This window comes from Vulpes vulpes, chromosome 2, assembly GCF_048418805.1.
Source record: "Vulpes vulpes isolate BD-2025 chromosome 2, VulVul3, whole genome shotgun sequence".
Taxonomy (NCBI): Eukaryota; Metazoa; Chordata; class Mammalia; order Carnivora; family Canidae; genus Vulpes; species Vulpes vulpes.
Genome location: NC_132781.1, coordinates 153,405,966 through 153,425,066, shown reverse-complemented (window position 1 = coordinate 153,425,066; position 19,101 = coordinate 153,405,966). Strand labels below are relative to the sequence as shown.

The 19,101-nt window shown below is 44.6% G+C and overlaps 1 protein-coding gene across 5 annotated transcripts in view; it reads left to right on the top strand.

The window, feature by feature from the left end:
- CEP85 (centrosomal protein 85) overlaps nucleotides 1-18,927 on the top strand; it is a 34,635-nt gene extending 15,708 nt beyond the window's left edge. For 3 of the 5 annotated variants that reach the window (XM_072750679.1, XM_026014554.2, XM_072750681.1), the window contains 11 exons: nucleotides 323-1,017; nucleotides 2,452-2,585; nucleotides 3,011-3,128; nucleotides 4,484-4,669; nucleotides 9,235-9,387; nucleotides 9,606-9,757; nucleotides 10,918-11,032; nucleotides 11,951-12,001; nucleotides 15,094-15,201; nucleotides 16,320-16,542; nucleotides 17,244-18,927. In XM_072750679.1, coding sequence (XP_072606780.1) covers nucleotides 323-1,017; nucleotides 2,452-2,585; nucleotides 3,011-3,128; nucleotides 4,484-4,669; nucleotides 9,235-9,387; nucleotides 9,606-9,757; nucleotides 10,918-11,032; nucleotides 11,951-12,001; nucleotides 15,094-15,201; nucleotides 16,320-16,542; nucleotides 17,244-17,404 — 2,096 coding nt within the window. In that variant the 3' untranslated portion in view covers nucleotides 17,405-18,927. Of the gene's footprint in view, nucleotides 1-322; nucleotides 1,018-2,451; nucleotides 2,586-3,010; nucleotides 3,129-4,483; nucleotides 4,670-6,648; nucleotides 6,733-9,234; nucleotides 9,388-9,605; nucleotides 9,758-10,917; nucleotides 11,033-11,950; nucleotides 12,002-15,093; nucleotides 15,202-16,319; nucleotides 16,543-17,243 lie in introns of all 5 variants that reach the window. The other 2 variants (XM_072750678.1, XM_072750680.1) reach the window with 1 other exon arrangement.
- The last annotated feature ends 174 nt before the right edge of the window (nucleotides 18,928-19,101 follow it).

Genomic DNA, 19,101 nt, shown 5'->3' with positions numbered 1-19,101 from the left:
TTTTTTTGTTTGTTTTTGTTTTTTTAAGTTCATTTTTCAGCTTTGTTTTTGACTGGTAAGATTTTTTATTCAAATAAAAAGGACAGAGTTTAAGTTGAAAGTAAAGCTGATGTTGCCTTTTGTTGGTTTACCTTGTGAATGGCATTTGAGATTCTAGAATACACACTTCTCAGGTAGGCTGCCTGTCTTTCTGCCTGGTACTTGTGATGATAGTGTCTATATCCTGCCTGGTCTCAGGACAGGCAGAGAACACCGGGCATAGCAGCCAGACTCAAAGCTTGCTGCTTTAGTTTTGACTTACAGAAGACTATTTTCTTTGCAGATTTTTGTAGCTCGAGTAGCAGCCCTTCTTTCCAGCCCATCAAAAGCCACATAACCATTCCAACAGCCCACGTGATACCTTCTACTTTGGGGACCTCTCCTGCCAAGCCAAATTCTCTACCTGCTGGACTCTCTTCCTCCAAACTCCCATTGTCAGGGCTGGCTGAAAATGTGGGGATGACAAGAAATGGAGACCTTGGTGCAATGAAACGTTCTCCAGGCCTGTCTAGAGATTTCACATACCTTTGTGGTGCTACTGGAGAAAATGGAATTGAGCAGTCCTGGTTTCCAGCAGTGGGCCATGAAAGAGAAGAAGAAATGAGGAAGTTTGATATTCCTGGTATGGAATCTACCCTTAATCAGTCGGCAATGATGGAGACACTATATTCAGATCCCCACTACCAAGTCCACTTTCATAACCCAAGAACTGACACAAACAAGGAGTTATACAAAGTGTTGCCTGAGACCAAGAAGGCACCGGGCAGTGGGGTGGTATGTGAGCGGAATGGACCTCACCCTAATAGCAGTGGAGTGCTCCCTTTGGGACTCCAGCCTGCTCCTGGCTTCTCTAAGCCTCTACCCTCTCAGGTATGGCAGCCGAACCCTGACCCTTGGCACCCTCGTGAGCGATCTTGTGAGCTCAGCACTTGTCGGCAGCAGCTGGAGTTGATCCGTTTACAGATGGAACAAATGCAGGTAGAGGCCCTTCTTTCTTTGGATTTTTGTGGGTTCTTTGCAGATCTTAGAAATATAGATTTTTACACTGACTTAAAAAAAAAGAACTATATAGATTTTGTCCTATAAATTTTGACTCAAAAATTTTTTTGTAAGAAAGATGGAAGATGGAGCAGCCCGAGTGGCTCGGATTTAGTGCCGCCTCCAGCCCAGGGCCTGATCCTGGGGTCTTAGGTTCGAGCTCCGCATCGGGCTCCCTGCATGTAGTCTGCTTCTCCCTCTGCCTGTGTCTCTGCCTCTCTTTCTCTCTTTGTCTCTCATGAATAAATAGATTTAAAAAATATTTTAAAAAGAAAGATAGAAGATGTTTCTTAAAGGGAAATGAGGGCAGCCCGGGTGGCTCAGCGGTTTGGCACTGCCTTCAGCCCGGGGCATGATCCTGGAGACCCAGGATCGAGTCCCATGTCGGGCTCCCTGCATGGAGCCTACTTCTCCCTCTGATTCTCTCTCTCTCATTCTCTCTCTCTCTCTTTCTCTGTCTCTCATGAATAAATAAATAATAAATAAATAAAAGGGAAATGAAAGCTTGTGAATGCCATTGAATATGTTGGTGGTCTAATTCAATACTAGGTAGATCCTCCAGAGTAGAGGGTTACAACGGAAGACCCCAAAAGGTGTGTCATTAGCACTGTGTGCTTATATACCAGTCACTAGGCTACGTACTTTTGCTTACAGCATCTTATTTAATCCTTTACCTTTGATGAGGTAAATACAGAAATTTACCAGTTTCTTTCTTTCTTTTTTTTTCTTTTTTTTTAAAGATTTTATTCATGAGAGACAGAGGCAGAGACACAGACAGAGGGAGAAGTAGGCTCCCTGCAGGGATCCTGATGTGGGGCTCGATCCCAGGACCCTGGGATCATGCCCTGTGTCAAAGGCAGACGCTCAACCGCTGAGCAGAGCCACCCAGGCGTCCCAGTTTACCAGTTTCTTAGAATAAATAATCTGTCTAGGGTTACAAAGCTGGTAAGCAGCAGAACTAGGGTTTAAAACCACCTCTGAAACCGTATATTTCTTCCATATACCAATTTTGTCTTAAAAAAAAAAAGGCCTTGTGCTGCTTAAGAAAGGGAAGGAAAGAAGCAGGACATAGTCTCCTTTCCTGGTTGGTGAGGACATCTTAGCTCCTGGTTTGTCTCTCTTGCCAGATAATGCAAGATAAGTGACCTTTTCTTAGAAACTGGAGCCTTTATAAGCAGGGAGTGTCCATTTGGCAGAAGTCTCCCTGGCAGGTTCTTTCCAGTCATGCATCAGAGCTAAAATTATTCATAAACACTGGGCCTCTTCAGGCTGAGCCAAAGTGAGCCTTGACTAGAGACCCAAGTGGATACCGCTCAGGTGTTTTCAGGTGTCTGTAGTTAAGATCAAGCCCCTCTGGGCTTTCTTGTCTTCCAGCTTCAGAATGGAGCCATCTGCCACCATCCTGCTGCTTTTGCTCCATCACTGCCCACATTAGAACCAGCACAGTGGATCAGCATCTTAAACAGTAATGAACACCTTTTGAAGGAAAAGGAGCTCCTCATTGACAAGTAAGAGGTCAAGGGGTGCCCTAGGATCAGCCTTTGCTCTCCCAGCCCCCACTGAGGGCACCTAATGAGGTCTCCCAAAGGATAGTGTATCCCTCTCTGTTTGGGTCCACGCCTTGCCTCATGGTAGAGCTAGGTTGATAAGCAACCAGTCCTGTATCTGACTAATGTGATAGGCCAATTGTGTATCCTCTGCAGGGGCTCTGGGAGTCCTTAAAGCGGGCAGCCAGTTCTTTGTAATTGATCTTTCCTCATTTCCCCCAAGTCAGCTTTCTTATTTGCTCTTCCTCCTTTAGCAGAACAGTACTGCCCAGACACAAGGCCTTGCTTTACATAGTATGAATTGTACCCACCTAAGGAAGGTGGGGGTTCATGTTGCAAGTGGGTTAGTGTCAGGACCCTGGACCTCATTCTACTGGCTTTTGCAGGCAGAGAAAGCACATCTCTCAGCTGGAGCAGAAAGTACGAGAAAGTGAACTGCAAGTCCACAGTGCCCTTTTGGGCCGCCCTGCCCCCTTTGGGGATGTCTGCTTGCTGAGGCTGCAGGTAAGCATTGGCAGCCAGAATGGCATTCTGGTTATCTTAACTCTGTGTCTTCCCTTGCTTAGTACTAGTAGGTATCCAAGACATAGAAAAGGGATCAAGTGATATAAGGTATCCTTGCCTTCAAAGTGTAGGCATCCTAATTATAAAGCATCCCTTGTTCCGCCTTTCTGGAGGCAGAAAAGGCTCGAGGGTAGAATCAGGTATGCCTTGGTGTCAGGACATACTGGGAAAAAATGAAGGCAGGGCAAGGTACGTAGTAAGGTTCTAGAGTTGGGAAATGTTCTGATAAATAATATACGAGCCTTAGCCAAATGGAGGGAGAAGCAGAGGTAATGGGATTTTTTTTTTTTTTTAAGATTTTATTTATTTATTCATGAGAGAGACAGAGAGGGGCAGAGACACAGGCAGAGGGAGAAGCAGGCTCCATGCAGGGAGCCCGATGTGGGGCTTGATCCTGGGGCCCCAGGATCACGCCTTGGGCTGAAGACAGCGCTAAACCGCTGAGCCACCCAGGTTGCCCCAGTAATGGGATTTAGAGCCATTCTCATTTTTATTTTTCCATGTCTAGGAGCAACTAAAGGAAGCCATGTTTTCCCTGAGGGTAATGGCTCCTTTAAAAAAAAGCCTGCTTTGTTAACTTCTGCAATATGGGCTTTTGAGTGATGGGTATTAGATTATAGTACTGGCTTTGCCACCTAGTGGGCCTGTTAAAATAGTGTTCTATCTTACAGAATTAGAATGTTAGAGTGAGAAGGGTCCTTACATAAAATCTAGCTTAGTCCTCTAATATACTAATGAAAAGATTGGGGCCCAAGAAAGAGGAAGAACTTTTGCCTAAGATCATATATAGAATGAGTAGAGGAGAAAATTTGAGTGTGCATTGGAATCACCTGGAGGATTTGTTAAAACACAGATTATTGAGCTCCATCCCCAGAGTTTCTGATTCAGGGACCTAGAAGTTGGCTCAAGAATTTTTATTTCTGGGCAGCCCCGGTGGCAGAGCGGTTTAGCGCCGCCTGCAGCCCAGGGCGTGATCCTGGAGACCCTGGATCGAGTCCCACATCAGGCTCTCTGCATGGAGCCTGCTTCTCCCTCTGCCTGTGTCTCTGCCTCTTGTGTGTGTGTGTCTCTATGAATAAATAAATAAAGTCTTTAAAAAAAAAAAAGAATTTTTATTTCTGACAAATCCCCAGGTGATGCAGAAGATGTTAGTCCTAGGACCCCACTGTGAAAAGCACTGCTTGAAGAAATTCTTACAGAAAGCTGATATTTGAGCATAAAGTATACGGAGGATAAGTAAAGTATATGGGGCTGTAAGGGTGAGGCACATTTATGTATCGAGAATCTTTATGCAGGAATTGCAGCGAGAGAACACTTTCTTACGTGCACAGTTTGCACAGAAGACAGAAGCCCTGAGCAAAGAAAAGATCGAGCTTGAAAAGAAACTCTCTGCTTCAGAAGTCGAAATCCAGCTCATCAGAGAATCACTCAAAGTGGCGTTGCAGAAGCACTCAGAGGAGGGGAAGAAACAGGAAGAAAGGGTGAGCTAAGGAGTTGGTAGCTTTCTAACTCACAAAGGAGTTGGCAGTCAGCCTTTTCCTGCCAAACCCTAAGTTGTTTCTGGCCCCCATTCTTGGAACTAGGAGGAGCCAATTGGGTGAGATCCTACATTGACTTTTCATGCAGGACTGGGCTGCTAGAAATGGCACCCTTCCTTTTCACTTCATCTCCACAAAAGTGCCACAGACAGAGAAAGTCCCTCACTGCCCCAGGTTGTGATATGCCTCCAACTGACTTGGGTTGAAAACCAGCTTGAGCAGTCATACCGGATGGTACTGTTGCAAGATGTTTAAACATCTGTGGTAAATTCACATCATTCAGCCTGGATTTTCTTTATTCTACCTAAAAAGTAGAAAAGAATTCCATGTGTGCATCCAGTTTGGAAATTTGTACATTTTTGCTAGTACTCTTAGAATTGCCTTAAGGTAAGATTGGTCATCATAGAAGGAGCTGATTCAAAATCTTTTCTTTCTGTTCACACCTTACTCTAATGCAGATGTTCTTGGGGGACCAGTGTAGTAATGTTTAGTTCTGGACCACTTGCATCAAGATCAACCAGAGCAGTGCTTCTTAAACTTTAATGTGCTTAAGAATCACTGGGTCATCTTGTTTAGAATGCAGATCCAGGGGAGCCTAACTGGCTTAGTCAGTAGAGTGTGTGGTTCTTGATCTCGGAGTTATTTGACCCCCATGTTGTATGTAGAAAGTACTTAAAAATAAAATCCCCCCCCCCTTTTTTTTTTAATGTAGATCCAGATTTAGTACTTCTGGGGTTAGATGTGCCTGAGATCCTGCATTTTTAACACACGTGATGTTTATGTCGCTAGTATAACAAGGACTTAGAAGCTTGTTAAAAATGAAACTTTTAGGGCAGCCCAGATAACTCAGCGGTTTAGTGCTGCCTTCAGCCCAGGGCGTGATCTTGGAGACCCGGGATCAAGTCCCATGTCAGGCTCCCTGCATGGAACCTGCTTCTCCCTCTGCCTGTGTTTCTGCCTCTCTCTCTCTGTCTCTATCTGTGTCTCTCACGAATAAATAAATAAAATCTTGAAAAAAAAATTTTAGGGCTCCTAGTGGCCCAGGTAGTGATTCTGGGGTCCTGAATTGAGCCCCATATCAGGCAGGTTCCATGCAGGTAGCCTGCTTCTCCCTCTGTGTCTCTCATGAATAAATAAATCTTAAAAAAAAAAAACAAAAAAACTTTTAGTCAGAAGTACATATATCTAAGTTAAATCATCAAATACCAGTATATTTATAATAAAATTAGCTCTGTACCCAGCCCCTTTCCACAAAGATTTCCATCCTTAACTCTTTTTCTCCTGACATACCTTTGTATTTCTGAGTCGTATTCTTGAGGTTTTTGCTGTTTTTGTTTCATGGGTACAATATCTTCTTTCTCTGATGATATTGATTGTATCTTTTGGGATATCTACATCTGCTTATAGTATTATTTCTTGTTTTTTTTTTTTTTTTTTTTTTTCAGAACCTTTTGTTCTTGTTTATTTCATGTCAGAGGCTTGGTGATCCTTGAATGAATGGGCACTCATGTTTAAGAATGAAATATTTAGGGGATACCTGGGTGGCTCAGCGGTTTAGCGCCTGCCTTTGACCCAGGGCACGATCCTAGAGTCCCGGGATCGAGTCCCACATCAGGCTCCCTGCATGGAGCCTGCTTCTTCCTCCTCCTGTGTCTCTGCCTCTCTCTCTCTCTCTCTCTCTCTCTCTCTCTCTCTCTCTCTCACATAAATAAATAAATAAATAAATAAATAAATAAATAAATAAATAAATAAAATCTTTTTTTAGAAAAAGAATGAAATATTTAAAAGCTGGATAGAAGCTCTGGGTTCATGATAATTGTCTGGTGGACTACATTATAGGATAATCAGATTTAGACTTCCTTCTCACCTAGGAACCCTCAAATATTAGTATTTGAATGTCTGTCTTATCTTTTCTCTTCCAGAAAAGAATCTTCAGTTTGCTGCCTAGTTGGGAGGCTAAGGCCAGGAATGCTTTTTTGGCCTTTAGGATCTCAATATTGAGAAAGGTTAGGTTTGGAGTGCCACAGTTCTGTACATACATTTTTACTTATACTTACTTTCAACCCAGTCACGTTCTCTCTGCTATGACTTATGTACCCGAGTCCAGAATCTCCCCTATCTGATTTCTCCAGCAAATAAATCTCCAGTCTCTGGTTGGGGAAACCTAGGATGAAAATGGTATCCAGCTAACCTGTATGTCGACCTCCAGTGAGTACCCTGTTTTCAGATCTATGACTGATGCCTGGCTCAGACATACTTGGAGCTTTGAGTACAGAGGTGTGAAGGGCTCATTGTTTTCCATGTAGTCTGTAACTCCCACTGCAGGTTATAACTCTTCCTCTAAGTAATTTATCTCCTGTCTACTTTGATCTTCTATAAACACATTGAAATCTCTCATACACTTTTGTTTCCTCCTTTATTAACTTTTAAAAATTAATACTTTATTTCCTTCCTGTCATTTTAGAAATGTTTTGAAAAGTAGAAGAGATAAATGTCTCTGGGTAATTCACCATTTATTCAAAGATTTCCCCAACAGGAGACTGGAGATTTATTCTCTGGAAAAATCAGATGAGGGAGATTCCAGACTCAAGGATATCAGCATTTTCAGTAAGCTTCCCAGTTGAGTCTGATGCATATTAAAATGTGAGAATCATTGGTTTAGAGCTTTGAAGGGTACAGATTATACCTGGCGTAAAGCCTTTGGCTGATTTTTCAGGTATCTACTCTTAGTACTTTCTTATCTTCGGATTAAATTAGGTTAGGTTTCCTTTTTAAATTAGGTGTTTCCTTTTGACATCAGTAGATTTGCCTGAGATTTTCCTGAGTAGATTTCTCTGCTTTCTTTTGCTTCTTCAGCATCCTTTTTTCACAAGCCAAAGGAAAAAACCGTAATAATGAAGAAAAGGTCTCTATTTCGGCAAATCTTGGTTGGTGTCCACTCTATGCCAAGCATTGTGCTATGTATTGTGACTATGATAATGAGCAAAATGGATACAGCTCCTCTCAAAAAGTTGAGAGTATCATTAACCCTTCCACTTGGTTGCTTAGCTTTATTTTATTTGTTTGTTTATTCCTTCATTCAGAGAGAGAGAGGCAGAGACAGGCAGAGGGAGAAGTAGGCTCCATGCAGGGAGCCTGGATCCCAGGTCTCCAGGATCACACCCTGGGCTGTAGGCGGCGCTAAACTGCTGCGCCACCAGGGCTGCCGGTTGCTTAGCTTTAAATCATGAGTGGTGTTTAAGGAAGAATGCATTACCTATCTCACCAGGACAGATCAGACCACCATGAATAACAAAGATGCTTCCATTATTTGGGAAATTCTAAGAGTTTAGAAATTTTCTACTGGAAGCCCAAGACAAAAATCAGACAAATTTTTTATTACAGGCATACCTTGTTGGGTTTTTGTTTGTTTGTTTTTAAAGATTTTATTTATTTATTCATGAGAGACACAGAGGCAGAGACATAGGCAGAGGAAGAAGCAGGCTCCCTGTGGGGAGGCCAGTACAGGACAGGACTCAATCCCAGGACCCTGGGATCACGACCTGAGCCAAAGGCAGATGTTCAACCACTGAGTCACCCAGGTGCCCCATGGCATACCTTGTTTTATTGTGCTTCATTTTATTGTGTTTCCCAAATACTGCATTTTTTTACAGATAGAAGGTTTGTAGCAACTGCCTCAAACAAGTCTGTTGGTGCCATTTTTCCAACAGCATTTGCTTACTTCATTTCTCTGTGTCATATTTTGGTAATTCTTGAAATATTTCAAACTTTTTCATTATTATGTCTGTTACAGTGCTGTGATCAGTGATTGAGACTTACTGAAAGCTCAGATGATGATTAGTATATTTTAGCAATAAAGGTTTGGTGTTTTTTTTCAGATTTGTTTATTTTAGAGAGAGAAAATGTTGGGGAGAGGAGCAGATAGGGAGAGAGGATCTAAGCAGACTCCATGTTGAGCATGGAGCCCAATGCAGAGCTCAGTCTCATGACCCTGAGATCATGACCTGAGCTGAAGCCAAAAATTGGACACTTAACCAACTGCCAGCCAGGCATCCCAGCAATAAAATATTTTTAAATTAAGACATGTACATTTTTTTAGATATAATACTATTGTACACTTTATAGACTACAATATAAACATGACTTTTACATGCACTGGAAACCAAAAAATTCATTTGACTTGCTTTATTGTGATATTCGTTTTATTTTAGTGGTCTGGAACCAAACCTGCAGTGTCACCCAGGTATGCCTGTATATAGAACTGCTACCAGTTTTTAAAAACTGCCCAGGGAGCCCTTCTTCCCTACCCTTGATTGGAAAATTCAGATGTGTTTACTCTGCAGTTTATGCCTTAATCTTAAATGGCAAAATTTGATCAGCTCCCTGCCTTGATTGCAGTAAAACAACATTTACAGCCCTAGGGGCATAGACAGTGGTCACTTCTGAAAAAAATATGTTTGGGTCCTAGAGGAGTCCATGGAGACAGATTCTTGACACTTCTTTCCCAGGTAAAGGGTCGTGACAAACATATCAATAATTTGAAAAAGAAATGTCAGAAAGAATCAGAGCAGAACCGGGAGAAGCAGCAGCGTATTGAGACCTTGGAGCGCTACCTGGCTGACCTGCCCACCCTGGAAGACCATCAGAAGCAGAGCCAGCAGGTAGCAGCAATTTCTGGGTATATGTGGGGCAAACAGGGAGTGGGCAAGCAGGGGCACTTTCTCAGCCTCTGCTGTATGCAGTTATCCTGTGGTTCCTGAAAGGAAAATCCCAAAGGAGTAATATCCAGACTCCTATCTGTCAAATTTGCGCCGGGACTGCAAAGGTTTTGAGACCCAGATATTCTTCCTTGACCTAAGTGTGGGATCCTGTCTCTCAGCTTAGGGATTCTGAGTTGAAGAGTACAGAGCTGCAGGAGAGAGTGACCGAGCTGGAGAGTTTGCTGGAGGAGACCCAGGCAGCCTGCAGAGAGAAGGAGGTTCAATTGGAAAGCCTGAGACAGAAAGGAACAGAATTCTCCGCTAGACATAGGTAAATACCCCAGTGTGGTTGAGGAAAGGAGTGGAGAGCTAAGTCTACTCCACTCACTACCTGTGTGACTTTGGGCAAATCACTCTCCTTTCTTTTCATTATTATTATGTCTGTTAGAGTGATCTGTGATCAGTGATTAAGACTTACTGAAAGCTCAGATGATGATTAGTATATTTTAGCAATAAAGTAAGGAAGAGGTCTTTGAGATGGAGAGTGAAGGATATAGTGGTGTAGTGGGGGCTTGTTATTGTATCCTTCGGAAGGTACAGCCCAGTGCCTAGCATAATAATACTGGATAATAATCCCTGAGTATGTAGGTGTTAGATGAAGGGAACCACTTTATAAAGTGGGAAATTAGTTATCTGTATATTTGCAAAAGCAGATCCTGGTGTTAAGGATGGAGAGGAAAGAGATTATCTACATTTTGAACCTTGTAAGCTAAAGGCTACCAGGAACATCTGTTTCTCTTCAGCCCTAGGGATTATTCTCGATTGTCACAACAGGATCTAAGAACAAAACAAGATGCCATAATGTACTCTCAGGGTGTCTTGAGAGCCTCTTCCATATTGCAGTTTTGAAAATGTGATGGCTGTTTCAGCAGCCTCTTGAACCAAATCCAGTTTCTAATGGGATGGATTGGATTTCTCATCCCATATCCAACCACAGTGACCCTGTTGTTTATCTCAGCAGATGAACCATGATGAAAGTGATTGTGGGGATCCATGGGAGGAGACGATTGGTTGGAGTCAGAGAGAGGTTGGGGTCAAAGTTGACTCTGCTCCAGACTATGTGTGCCAAGAAAAAAGATTTTTTTTTTATTTCCCAGAATTTCTGCAGTATACATGTATGACTTTTATAATCTAAGTACATGAGGTGAATATTTATTTTTGAATATCAAAACAAATATAAAAGAGCTTTGGGCAGGTGGAAAATTGGTGGCACATTAGATAGATGCTGGCCTCTAGGGAAGGGAACTAACATACACTAGGCAGCTTGTGTGTGGCACACCCTCTGTTACAACAGACCTAACATTATCCCCAGCTGTGGCTTGGAACGGCCTGAGTGTGTCTTGCCCCAAAATATACAGTAAATAATAGAATAAGGAGTCAAAGCCACATCTGCCTGACTTCAAAATTCTTGAAGAGGCCACTGTTTTTCAGCCTACAAGATAAGCAGTGTGTGGAGGAGGCCAGTGGAGAAGGTCCAGCCCAACAGGGAGAAGGTCCAAAAGCGGAAATGGAGTCCTGGCAGAAAGAATGTGATTCACTCCAAAAGGTGACTGAGAGTATCCAGGCTGTAATAGAGGGCAGGCTGAGAGGAAAGAGAAGATTCTGTACTGGGAAGGAACCATGAATTTCTGGCCCTAGGCCACCTAAGATGTGTTACCCAGAGCTTTCCTCCCTTTTCTGAGAAGCCACTCCTGCATTATATAAAGTTTGCGTTTTAGATATTTATCTTTATGACAGACAAGCAGAGTTAGGGGAGGATATGCTTCTGAGCAACTAGAATACTAGGTACTCTAAAATGGTACACTGAAGCTTGGTGCCCTTCATTCATGGCTTAGGCCCCATACAGAACCTCTTGCGTTGGGCAGAGATCTGACCAGTGAGGTGGCGTATTTCAGCAGAGAGGAGAGTCTCCAACCCTGTTGGTGAGACTAATGACAGATCAGCAAAAAAGGAGACCTGGAAATGGTTCAGAGAATATCTGAGGTCTCAAAGGAGACCCGTTCAGGTTCTTTCCCTAGACCGTCAGTGTGACCAAAACTATAAATAATAGCATCCATCACAGCCCTGGATAGGGCAGACTGCATTAAACTGAATTTTTAGTTATGCCCTTTACTAAAGAACCAGAATGTACACTGGTTATATATATATAAAGTTTATTCCACTGGCCCACACTTATCAGGATGGGTTCCCCTCTTCCCCCAAGTAGTGGTCATAGATCTACACTGCATTCCTCTTTAAACCTCTTTGTGAGTAAAGCACAGAATTGTGAAGCTATTTAACTAGGATAGGGAGTCTGGTTTATATTTTTGTAAGTAGAGCTAAATTGTCTTCACTCTGGTTTCACTACTGATTGGCTATAACCAATGGGGCTAATAGCCAGACCACAGATCCTCCTGTAGTTACTTGCCCTCTGACCTCACTGCCAGCCTGTATTTATAGACTTCCTTGGTAACTTTGCTTTCAGATTGTGGAGAAGCAACAGCAGAAGATGGATCAGCTGCATTTACAAGTACAGGTGAGCTGGTGTCCTTGTGACACGATGGGCAGGACTTGATGGAATCTCTGGAATTCAACTCTTTATTCTGTATCATGCAGTTTGCTAGTGTTAGGAGTATAGCAAGAATGAGACCCAATCAGTGCTTTTAGCCTGCAGTCTTTTTGGGAAGGAGTGTCAGTACAGTATTGTGAGAGCGATATGCATGTTACTTTGGGAGAACAGAGTCAGAGCAGGGGAGGGTAAGGAAGGGTTTCTGGAGATCATGAGCCTGGAAGGAGGAAGAAGAGTTAGGCAAAGAAAAGCTGGATAGTTTGGTTTTGGAATTCCAGATAGAAGGAATAGCACTGGTAGGAACATGGAGGCATGAAACAGCAGAGTTTCCACATAGAGCTGCAAGCAATTTGGTATTGTTAAAGTAAGGTGGTGACTAGAAACTGGGCTATGGAAGTGCTTCATCCAATTAAGTTTGCTTTTATTCTTTCAATAGGTGATGGGAATCTATTATAAAGACTTATTTATTTCAGAGAGAGAAAGAGCACGCACATGCAAGCAAGGGGAGGGGCAGAGGGAGAGAAAGAATCTGAAGCAGACTCCTCGCTGAGTGTGGAGACCTATTTGGGGCTCAATCTCAGGACCCTGAGATCATGACCTGAGCTGAAATCAAGAGTCAGATGCTTAACTGACAGAGTGACTCAGGCACCCCATGGGAATCTACTATAGAATTTAATTTGGGGGATCCCTGGGTGGCGCAGTGGTTTGGCGCTTGCCTTTGGCCCAGGGCGCGGTCCTGGAGACCCGGGATCGAATCCCACGTCGGGCTCCCGGTGCATGGAGCCTGCTTCTCCCTCTGCCTTTGTCTCTGCCTCTCTCTCTCTCTCTCTCTCTGTGACTATCATAAATAAATAAAAAAAAAAAAAAGAATTTAATTTGGGTGTTATGTAGTTAGGTTTGCAATTTTGGCTTGAGTGTGGAAAGAAGATTGGCACTTGGAGAAGGGCGAGGCTGGAGGCTGGTGGAGTATTGCAGAAATTCTGGTGAGAGATGATGAAGGAACCTGGCATGAGGCAGCATAGCAAGATGTGAGGGAACAGATTTAAGTAAATTTTAGAAGGTAAAATTGAGAAGAATCAGTGATTGACAAGATGTAGGGGGTTAAAGAATAAGGAAAAATTAAAGACGACTCCTGGTGTCTATTTTGGGCCAGAGTAGGGGGGTGTCCTTAATGGGTTCTTCAAGAAATCCTAGGCAAAGCAGGTTCACTCAGGTTCTCTTTGGACTCCAAAAGAGATTTTCACGTCAGAACAAGTGAAAGGCACTCATTCTGAGAAGAGCTCAAAGCTGCCATTCTGCCTTTGCCATCATGTGGGTCAGGCTATGCTGTCTAGTTCCCCTATTTCAAGTCCTGTTAGGATAGTCAAGCCTAGTAAGTGTTTATACCCATTTAAATCCCAGATTCTTAGTACAGTTTTTATTTTATTTTATTTTTTAAGATTTTATTTATTTATTCATGATAGTCACACACACACAGAGAGAGAGAGAGAGAGAGAGAGGCAGAGACACAGGCAGAGGGAGAAGCAGGCTCCATGCAGGGAGCCCGACGTGGGATCCGATCCCAGGTCTCCAGGATCACGCCCTGGGCCAAAGGCAGGCGCTAAACTGCTGCGCCACCCAGGGATCCCTTAGTACAGTTTTTAATATATCTCAGATACACTCCCTGAGACCCTCAGGTTCCGCAAAAGTTGAAAAAGCTCAACATTTAAGTGGTACATTTACCCATGATGAAACTCCTTAGGCAAATTAAAGTATCAGGTGAATTTGCTGGAATCAGGTAGATTCTAAATGGTCGCCTTGGATATTTCATGGTGATGAGATGTTCTCCTTTGGCAGTTAAATTTTTTTTATTAATATAAAATGGGAAAATTCAGAAAATGTTTAAATACTTTATTCAAATAAGTTTCAAACTTGGGATAGGGGATTGGAATCAATAGAATAAGAGGCAAAACAGCAAGTGTAAATACCTCCTTCTTCCTGACCATCCCTATACACACTCTTTCTCTCTCTTTCTTCTTTCTTTCCTTCCTCCCCGCATCTGTCTCTCTTTCTTTCTCTCTCCCCCTCCCTTGCTCCGTCCTTCCTAACTAGATTAGGTACCTGTGGGAACACCCTCCTACCTTTTATCTCTGTCAGAAGCATTTACTATACAGTATTCTCAAGGGCTTTGGGTATGAGCTTCTCAAAGACCGGTATTGTTTGGTATTCTCAGTATCCTCAGTGTGTGTCACAATAAGTGCTCAATAAATACTGAGTTCAACTGAATGGACATTCCTTACCCTCAAGAAAGTTACAGAGTGGGGGGGTTTACGTACACAGCCAACAAACGTACTCATGAACCATGACAGAGGTATAAGTAGCAGGGCAAGAGTACAATTAATAGGATCTGATTGGGCAGCCTGGGTGGCTTGGCATTTGGGCATCTGCCTTCTGCCCAGGGTGTAATCCTGGAGTCCCGGGATTGAGTCCCGCATCAGGCTCCCTGCATGGAGCCTGCTTCTCCCTCTGCCTCTTTCTCTTTCTCTCTCTATCTCTCTCTCTGTGTGTGTGTGTGTGTGTGTGTGTGTGTGTCTCATGAATAAATAAATCTTTTAAAAAAATAGGATCTGATTTGCAGATTGAGGAAGGCTCAGGTGGGCCTTGAAGGTTTCCTAGGTGACAGGCAGAGCAGAAGAGTAGCTTGGGCAGAGGGGAAGGAGAGTGAGCACCTGCATTCATTGGACCTAGAGCCTTTGGGAATGAAGGCTGTTCAGTCATTATGTGTGGCTGGAGTGGAGGCTGTGTGGAAGGTAAAAAGAAATATGGCTAGAAAAGTAGGTAAGGGCCAAACTGGCCTGGAATGCCCTGCTGAAAAGCTGGCCTCTAGTTGGTACATGGTCAGTGACTTACAGGAGAGTTTCAAAGGGAAGTAGCAGATCAGGGCTGTTCTAAGGTAATCTCTTAGCAGTGTGGGGGTGGGGTGGGGCTTTACTGTTTAGTGCAGGCCAGAGATGATATGGTCTGAACCAAATTTGTTACTCTACATGTGTAATCCTACCCCTCCTTGCCGTGGGATTCAGAGCCTAGAGCAAGAAGTGGCTCAGGAAGAAGGAATAAGCCAGGCCCTAAAAGAGGAGGCCCAGCGGAGGGAGACAGCTCTGCAGCAGCTGCGCACAGCCGTGAAAGAGGTGAGCAGCTGGGCCTCTCTAGCCTCCACAAACCTGAGTTCTCTGAGAAACCTCCCCATCCCGGCTCCCACAGGAGCCCTCATGTTTGAGAGGTCCCTGCTGAGCTTTTTTGGTGGAAGAATGAGAAGAGACATTGCATCATCCTATATATTAAAGACCCTAAGCCCATCTTGAGTGGCCATAATTACCCAGGAATACCTTTTGGATGTGGGAAGTCCGTTTCTGTCCCTTTGTCTTCTGATAGCCACAGGTTTGTGGGGTTGGGGAGGAAGGGTCCAAGAAGACCTAGAGCTTGGTGGTCCTCATGGGTAAACAGAGCTGTCAGCAAGGGGTGAGCAAGTTCACTGACCTAGGAACCAGTCTCTCAGAGCTAGGATTGTACATGGCCCAGTGTGGGTGAAGGACTGGGACTAGAGGAAGAACTCTATTCAGTGTCTTTAAAACAGAATAGAGGTAGGGAGGGGAGAATGAGTTAAGCTGTTCAGGGAAGGAAACAGACATACATGAATGTTCTTCAGTGACAGTTCTTAAAACTTTTTGTAGAGAAGCCTGAGTCCACTGAGGTGAAGGTGTGAAAAGGCAGGCAGGACACATTCTAACACTGTGTTCTCCAGGTTCCTAGTTTCTCCTGCCCTCCACCCAGTGGCTGCTAGCTGTATTGTTGTATTTCTTGCCCTCTATTCCTCTGACACACACTGATCAGTCTGGCTGGTGGCCACTTTTGTCAGGGTGACAGGGAGAGATTGAAACCAGTGTCTCCTCAGATTTCACAGTTCACGTTAAGCCTTCTCTAATAGCCTGGTTAACAGAGTTGGCTGAGGGACTGGCTTCAGATAGAGTTCCGAGGGGCAGGAGTGTCTTCTCTGGTTCCTTAACAGAAACCTGGAGGCTGATGACTCAGAGTCTGTTGGGGAGTGGTTTCCTCTCCAATGCTACGGGCCTGACCCACCTGCAGGAGAATTTAGGCCCAATACTGGGAGTGGGGGGGAGTGCTAGGCCTGTTGGTAGGGGTGAGGAGGGGAGGGATATCACCTGTGACTCATATATCCACACACATGTACAGATACTCTGCCCTTCCCTGGGCCTGGGTTAATGTGTTTGCCCATCTATCTACTCAGCTTTCAGTGCAGAACCAAGACCTGATTGAGAAGAATCTGACACTCCAGGAACACCTGCGCCAGGCCCAACCAGGGTCTCCATCTTCAGACACAGCCCAGCTGGCATTTGAGCTGCACCAGGAGTTGGCCAGTTGCCTTCAAGATCTGCAGGCTGTCTGTAGCATTGTGACCCAGAGGGCCCAGGGCCATGATCCCAATCTCTCCCTGCTCCTAGGCATTCACTGTGAGTCCTTAGGCCAGTCCGGTACCCAGGAGAGTGGCTTTCATTCTCCTGTCACCCCCACCCAGCTTTCCCATCCTTAGGGTAATATGTGAATAAGGCTTTGTAGGCTTGGTCACTGTTCCCTGGAAGTTCCTGTGTTTTGCAAAGTAGATGGTAAATCTTTTTTTTGGAAACAGGCATCTTTATGGATACCTGAATACAGGACAAACAGAAAATGGCCCATAGGCAGCAAGTTTTCAGCCCACTATCCCCATCTACCTTTTTTTTTTTTTTTTTTTAAGATTATATTTATTTACAGAGAGGCAGAGACATAGGCAGAGGGAGAAGCAGGCTCCATTCAGGAAGCCTGATGTGGGACTCAACCCCAGGATTCCAGGATCACGCCCTGGGCCGAAAGCAGATGCTCAACTGCTGAGCCAACCCCCACCCCCAATCTACCTTTCTAAAAGCATGCTATGTCCTGGGATGCCTGGGTAGCTCATTCGGTTAAGCATCTGACTCTTGATTTTGGCTCAGGTCTTGATCTCAGTCAGGGTCATGAGTTCAAGCTCTGCATTGTTTAAAACAAACAAAAAAACCCCAACGTGCCGTTTCCTAAGATCATGGGCCTCAAAGTACTATTTATCCACACTGCCCTGTCCACATGAAAGCATCTCGTAACTGACTCACTAACAATTCTCTTGAAATGCTCTCCTACTCAGCTGCGCAGCACCCGGGGACTCAGCTGGATTTGCAGAAGCCGGATGTGATCAAGAGGAAACTAGAAGAGGTTCAACAGCTGCGCCGTGACATCGAGGACTTAAGGACCACCATGTCAGACAGATATGCCCAGGATATGGGAGAAAACTGTGTCACACAGTGAGGAATGCTGGGGATGGCACAGGTTCTGTTCCCCCAGGGGACGATATGGTCTGCTGAGAGCCCAGTCTGGCAGGTCCTGCCCTGACAATCTCTCGCCTCCTGTCTGCTGCTATTCCCAGAGAGAAGGGGTGGAGGGGGTAAGAATCTGGATCTGGGGCCAAGGGCTGATTAAGGAACTGTGCCTGCCTTGCCCCACACTGGCTTTGCCTTGTTGGATTGCATTTGTCCTGTCATCCTGATTTACCCTTTGAGGGTGAGTTACTAATTAACTTTTGCAGGTTGACTGATAAGTCCTCTCAGAGTGTTCCCAGCCCCAGGCTGATGTCAAGGGTAAACAGGCTGCTCAGTTCCCTTTTCCATCTTCTAGGATGGATCCACATTCATTCCCACTTCATAGCTTGGTCCTGCTGATGCCCAGAATTCAGTAGAAGGGCCTTGAAAAGCTGAGTACCAGTCACAACGGCCATATGAGAATGCTCAGGCTAGTAAGCCAACCTGGGATCTGAGCTGACTTTCTGGGTATTCTTAGGCCTGGTCTCACTGCTGCTTCCTCAGGGTGATCTGTTTATTAGCAAAGTACCCACTAGAATTGGCCTAAGGACTATGGCCAGGCCTCCTTCATCTGTGCTGTCATGTCATTTTACAGGATGCCCTACTCCAGCTGCATCTGTCCCTTGGGGTCCCCTGTCCCTTGGGGTCCTGGCCATGTGTTTAGCACAGCTCTCTTCTCTTTGGTTCTCCGGCCAGTCAGGTAGTCTCTTGTAAACTCTTTATGGTTCTGGGTTTGGGCAGGATTTTCCCCTAGAATACCACAGAGTAACTGTCAAGTTCCCCACCTCATTCTGGGGCTAGGGTGGGTGACCAGCCCTGATTTGTGCCTCTCGTTTGGGGACAGGATCCTTTCCCTTTCTTGCTTTGGGGCTTCTTGAGAGTTCAGAGTACCCACTATAGTTTGGCTCTTAAGGTATAACTTTCTGTATTTGCTGGGTTTTGTTTGGGGCCCCTGGACCCTGTGCTTTCTGGTTTCTCTTGCCTCATTTAGGGAGCATCTCACAACACAATTGTTTGTATCTGGTGGTTGGACTAGCCACAGGCCGCCTCTAGATCTGGAACCAGGCCAAGCCAGGGCTTTGTAAGGGTAAGAGGAACACTGAGCAATTCAGGGGCCAGCTACTGTGAGTTTGTTGCTAAGCTTTGAGCTGTCAGAGAAACATCTTGAACCTCAATCTTGGGTCTGAATGAGACTCCTTAAGTGTTTTTACAATTTTGTGTCTTATTTATGGAATGATGTATCCCTTCCATTCAGAGCAGCCCCACCCAGCCATCCTCTCAGCCTCTGGGCTCGTTCCTGCCTCCTAAAAGCAGAGCTGTCTGGTTGGTCTCCACCCTGTGTTGGGAGCCCAGCCACCATGCTCACGGGTATTTTTCCTCAAAGTTTATAAGCAGTTATTTATATGAATCCTTGTTATGTCAACTGGTTTGTATTGCCTATTTTGATTATAAAATAAAATATTTAACAAACTCCTCAGTTTTCCATCACCATCCCTTACTCCACCCTTCATTTTGGCTTGTTGGAGCCAAAGCCTGGGTGGTTAGCCAAGTTCCCCAGATGGCAGCAAGGAGGGACCTTTGGCAGGTCCAGCCTGCCTGTATTTCTATCACTTCCGCTCCTCTGTTCTCTGTGGGGACAAATAAGAT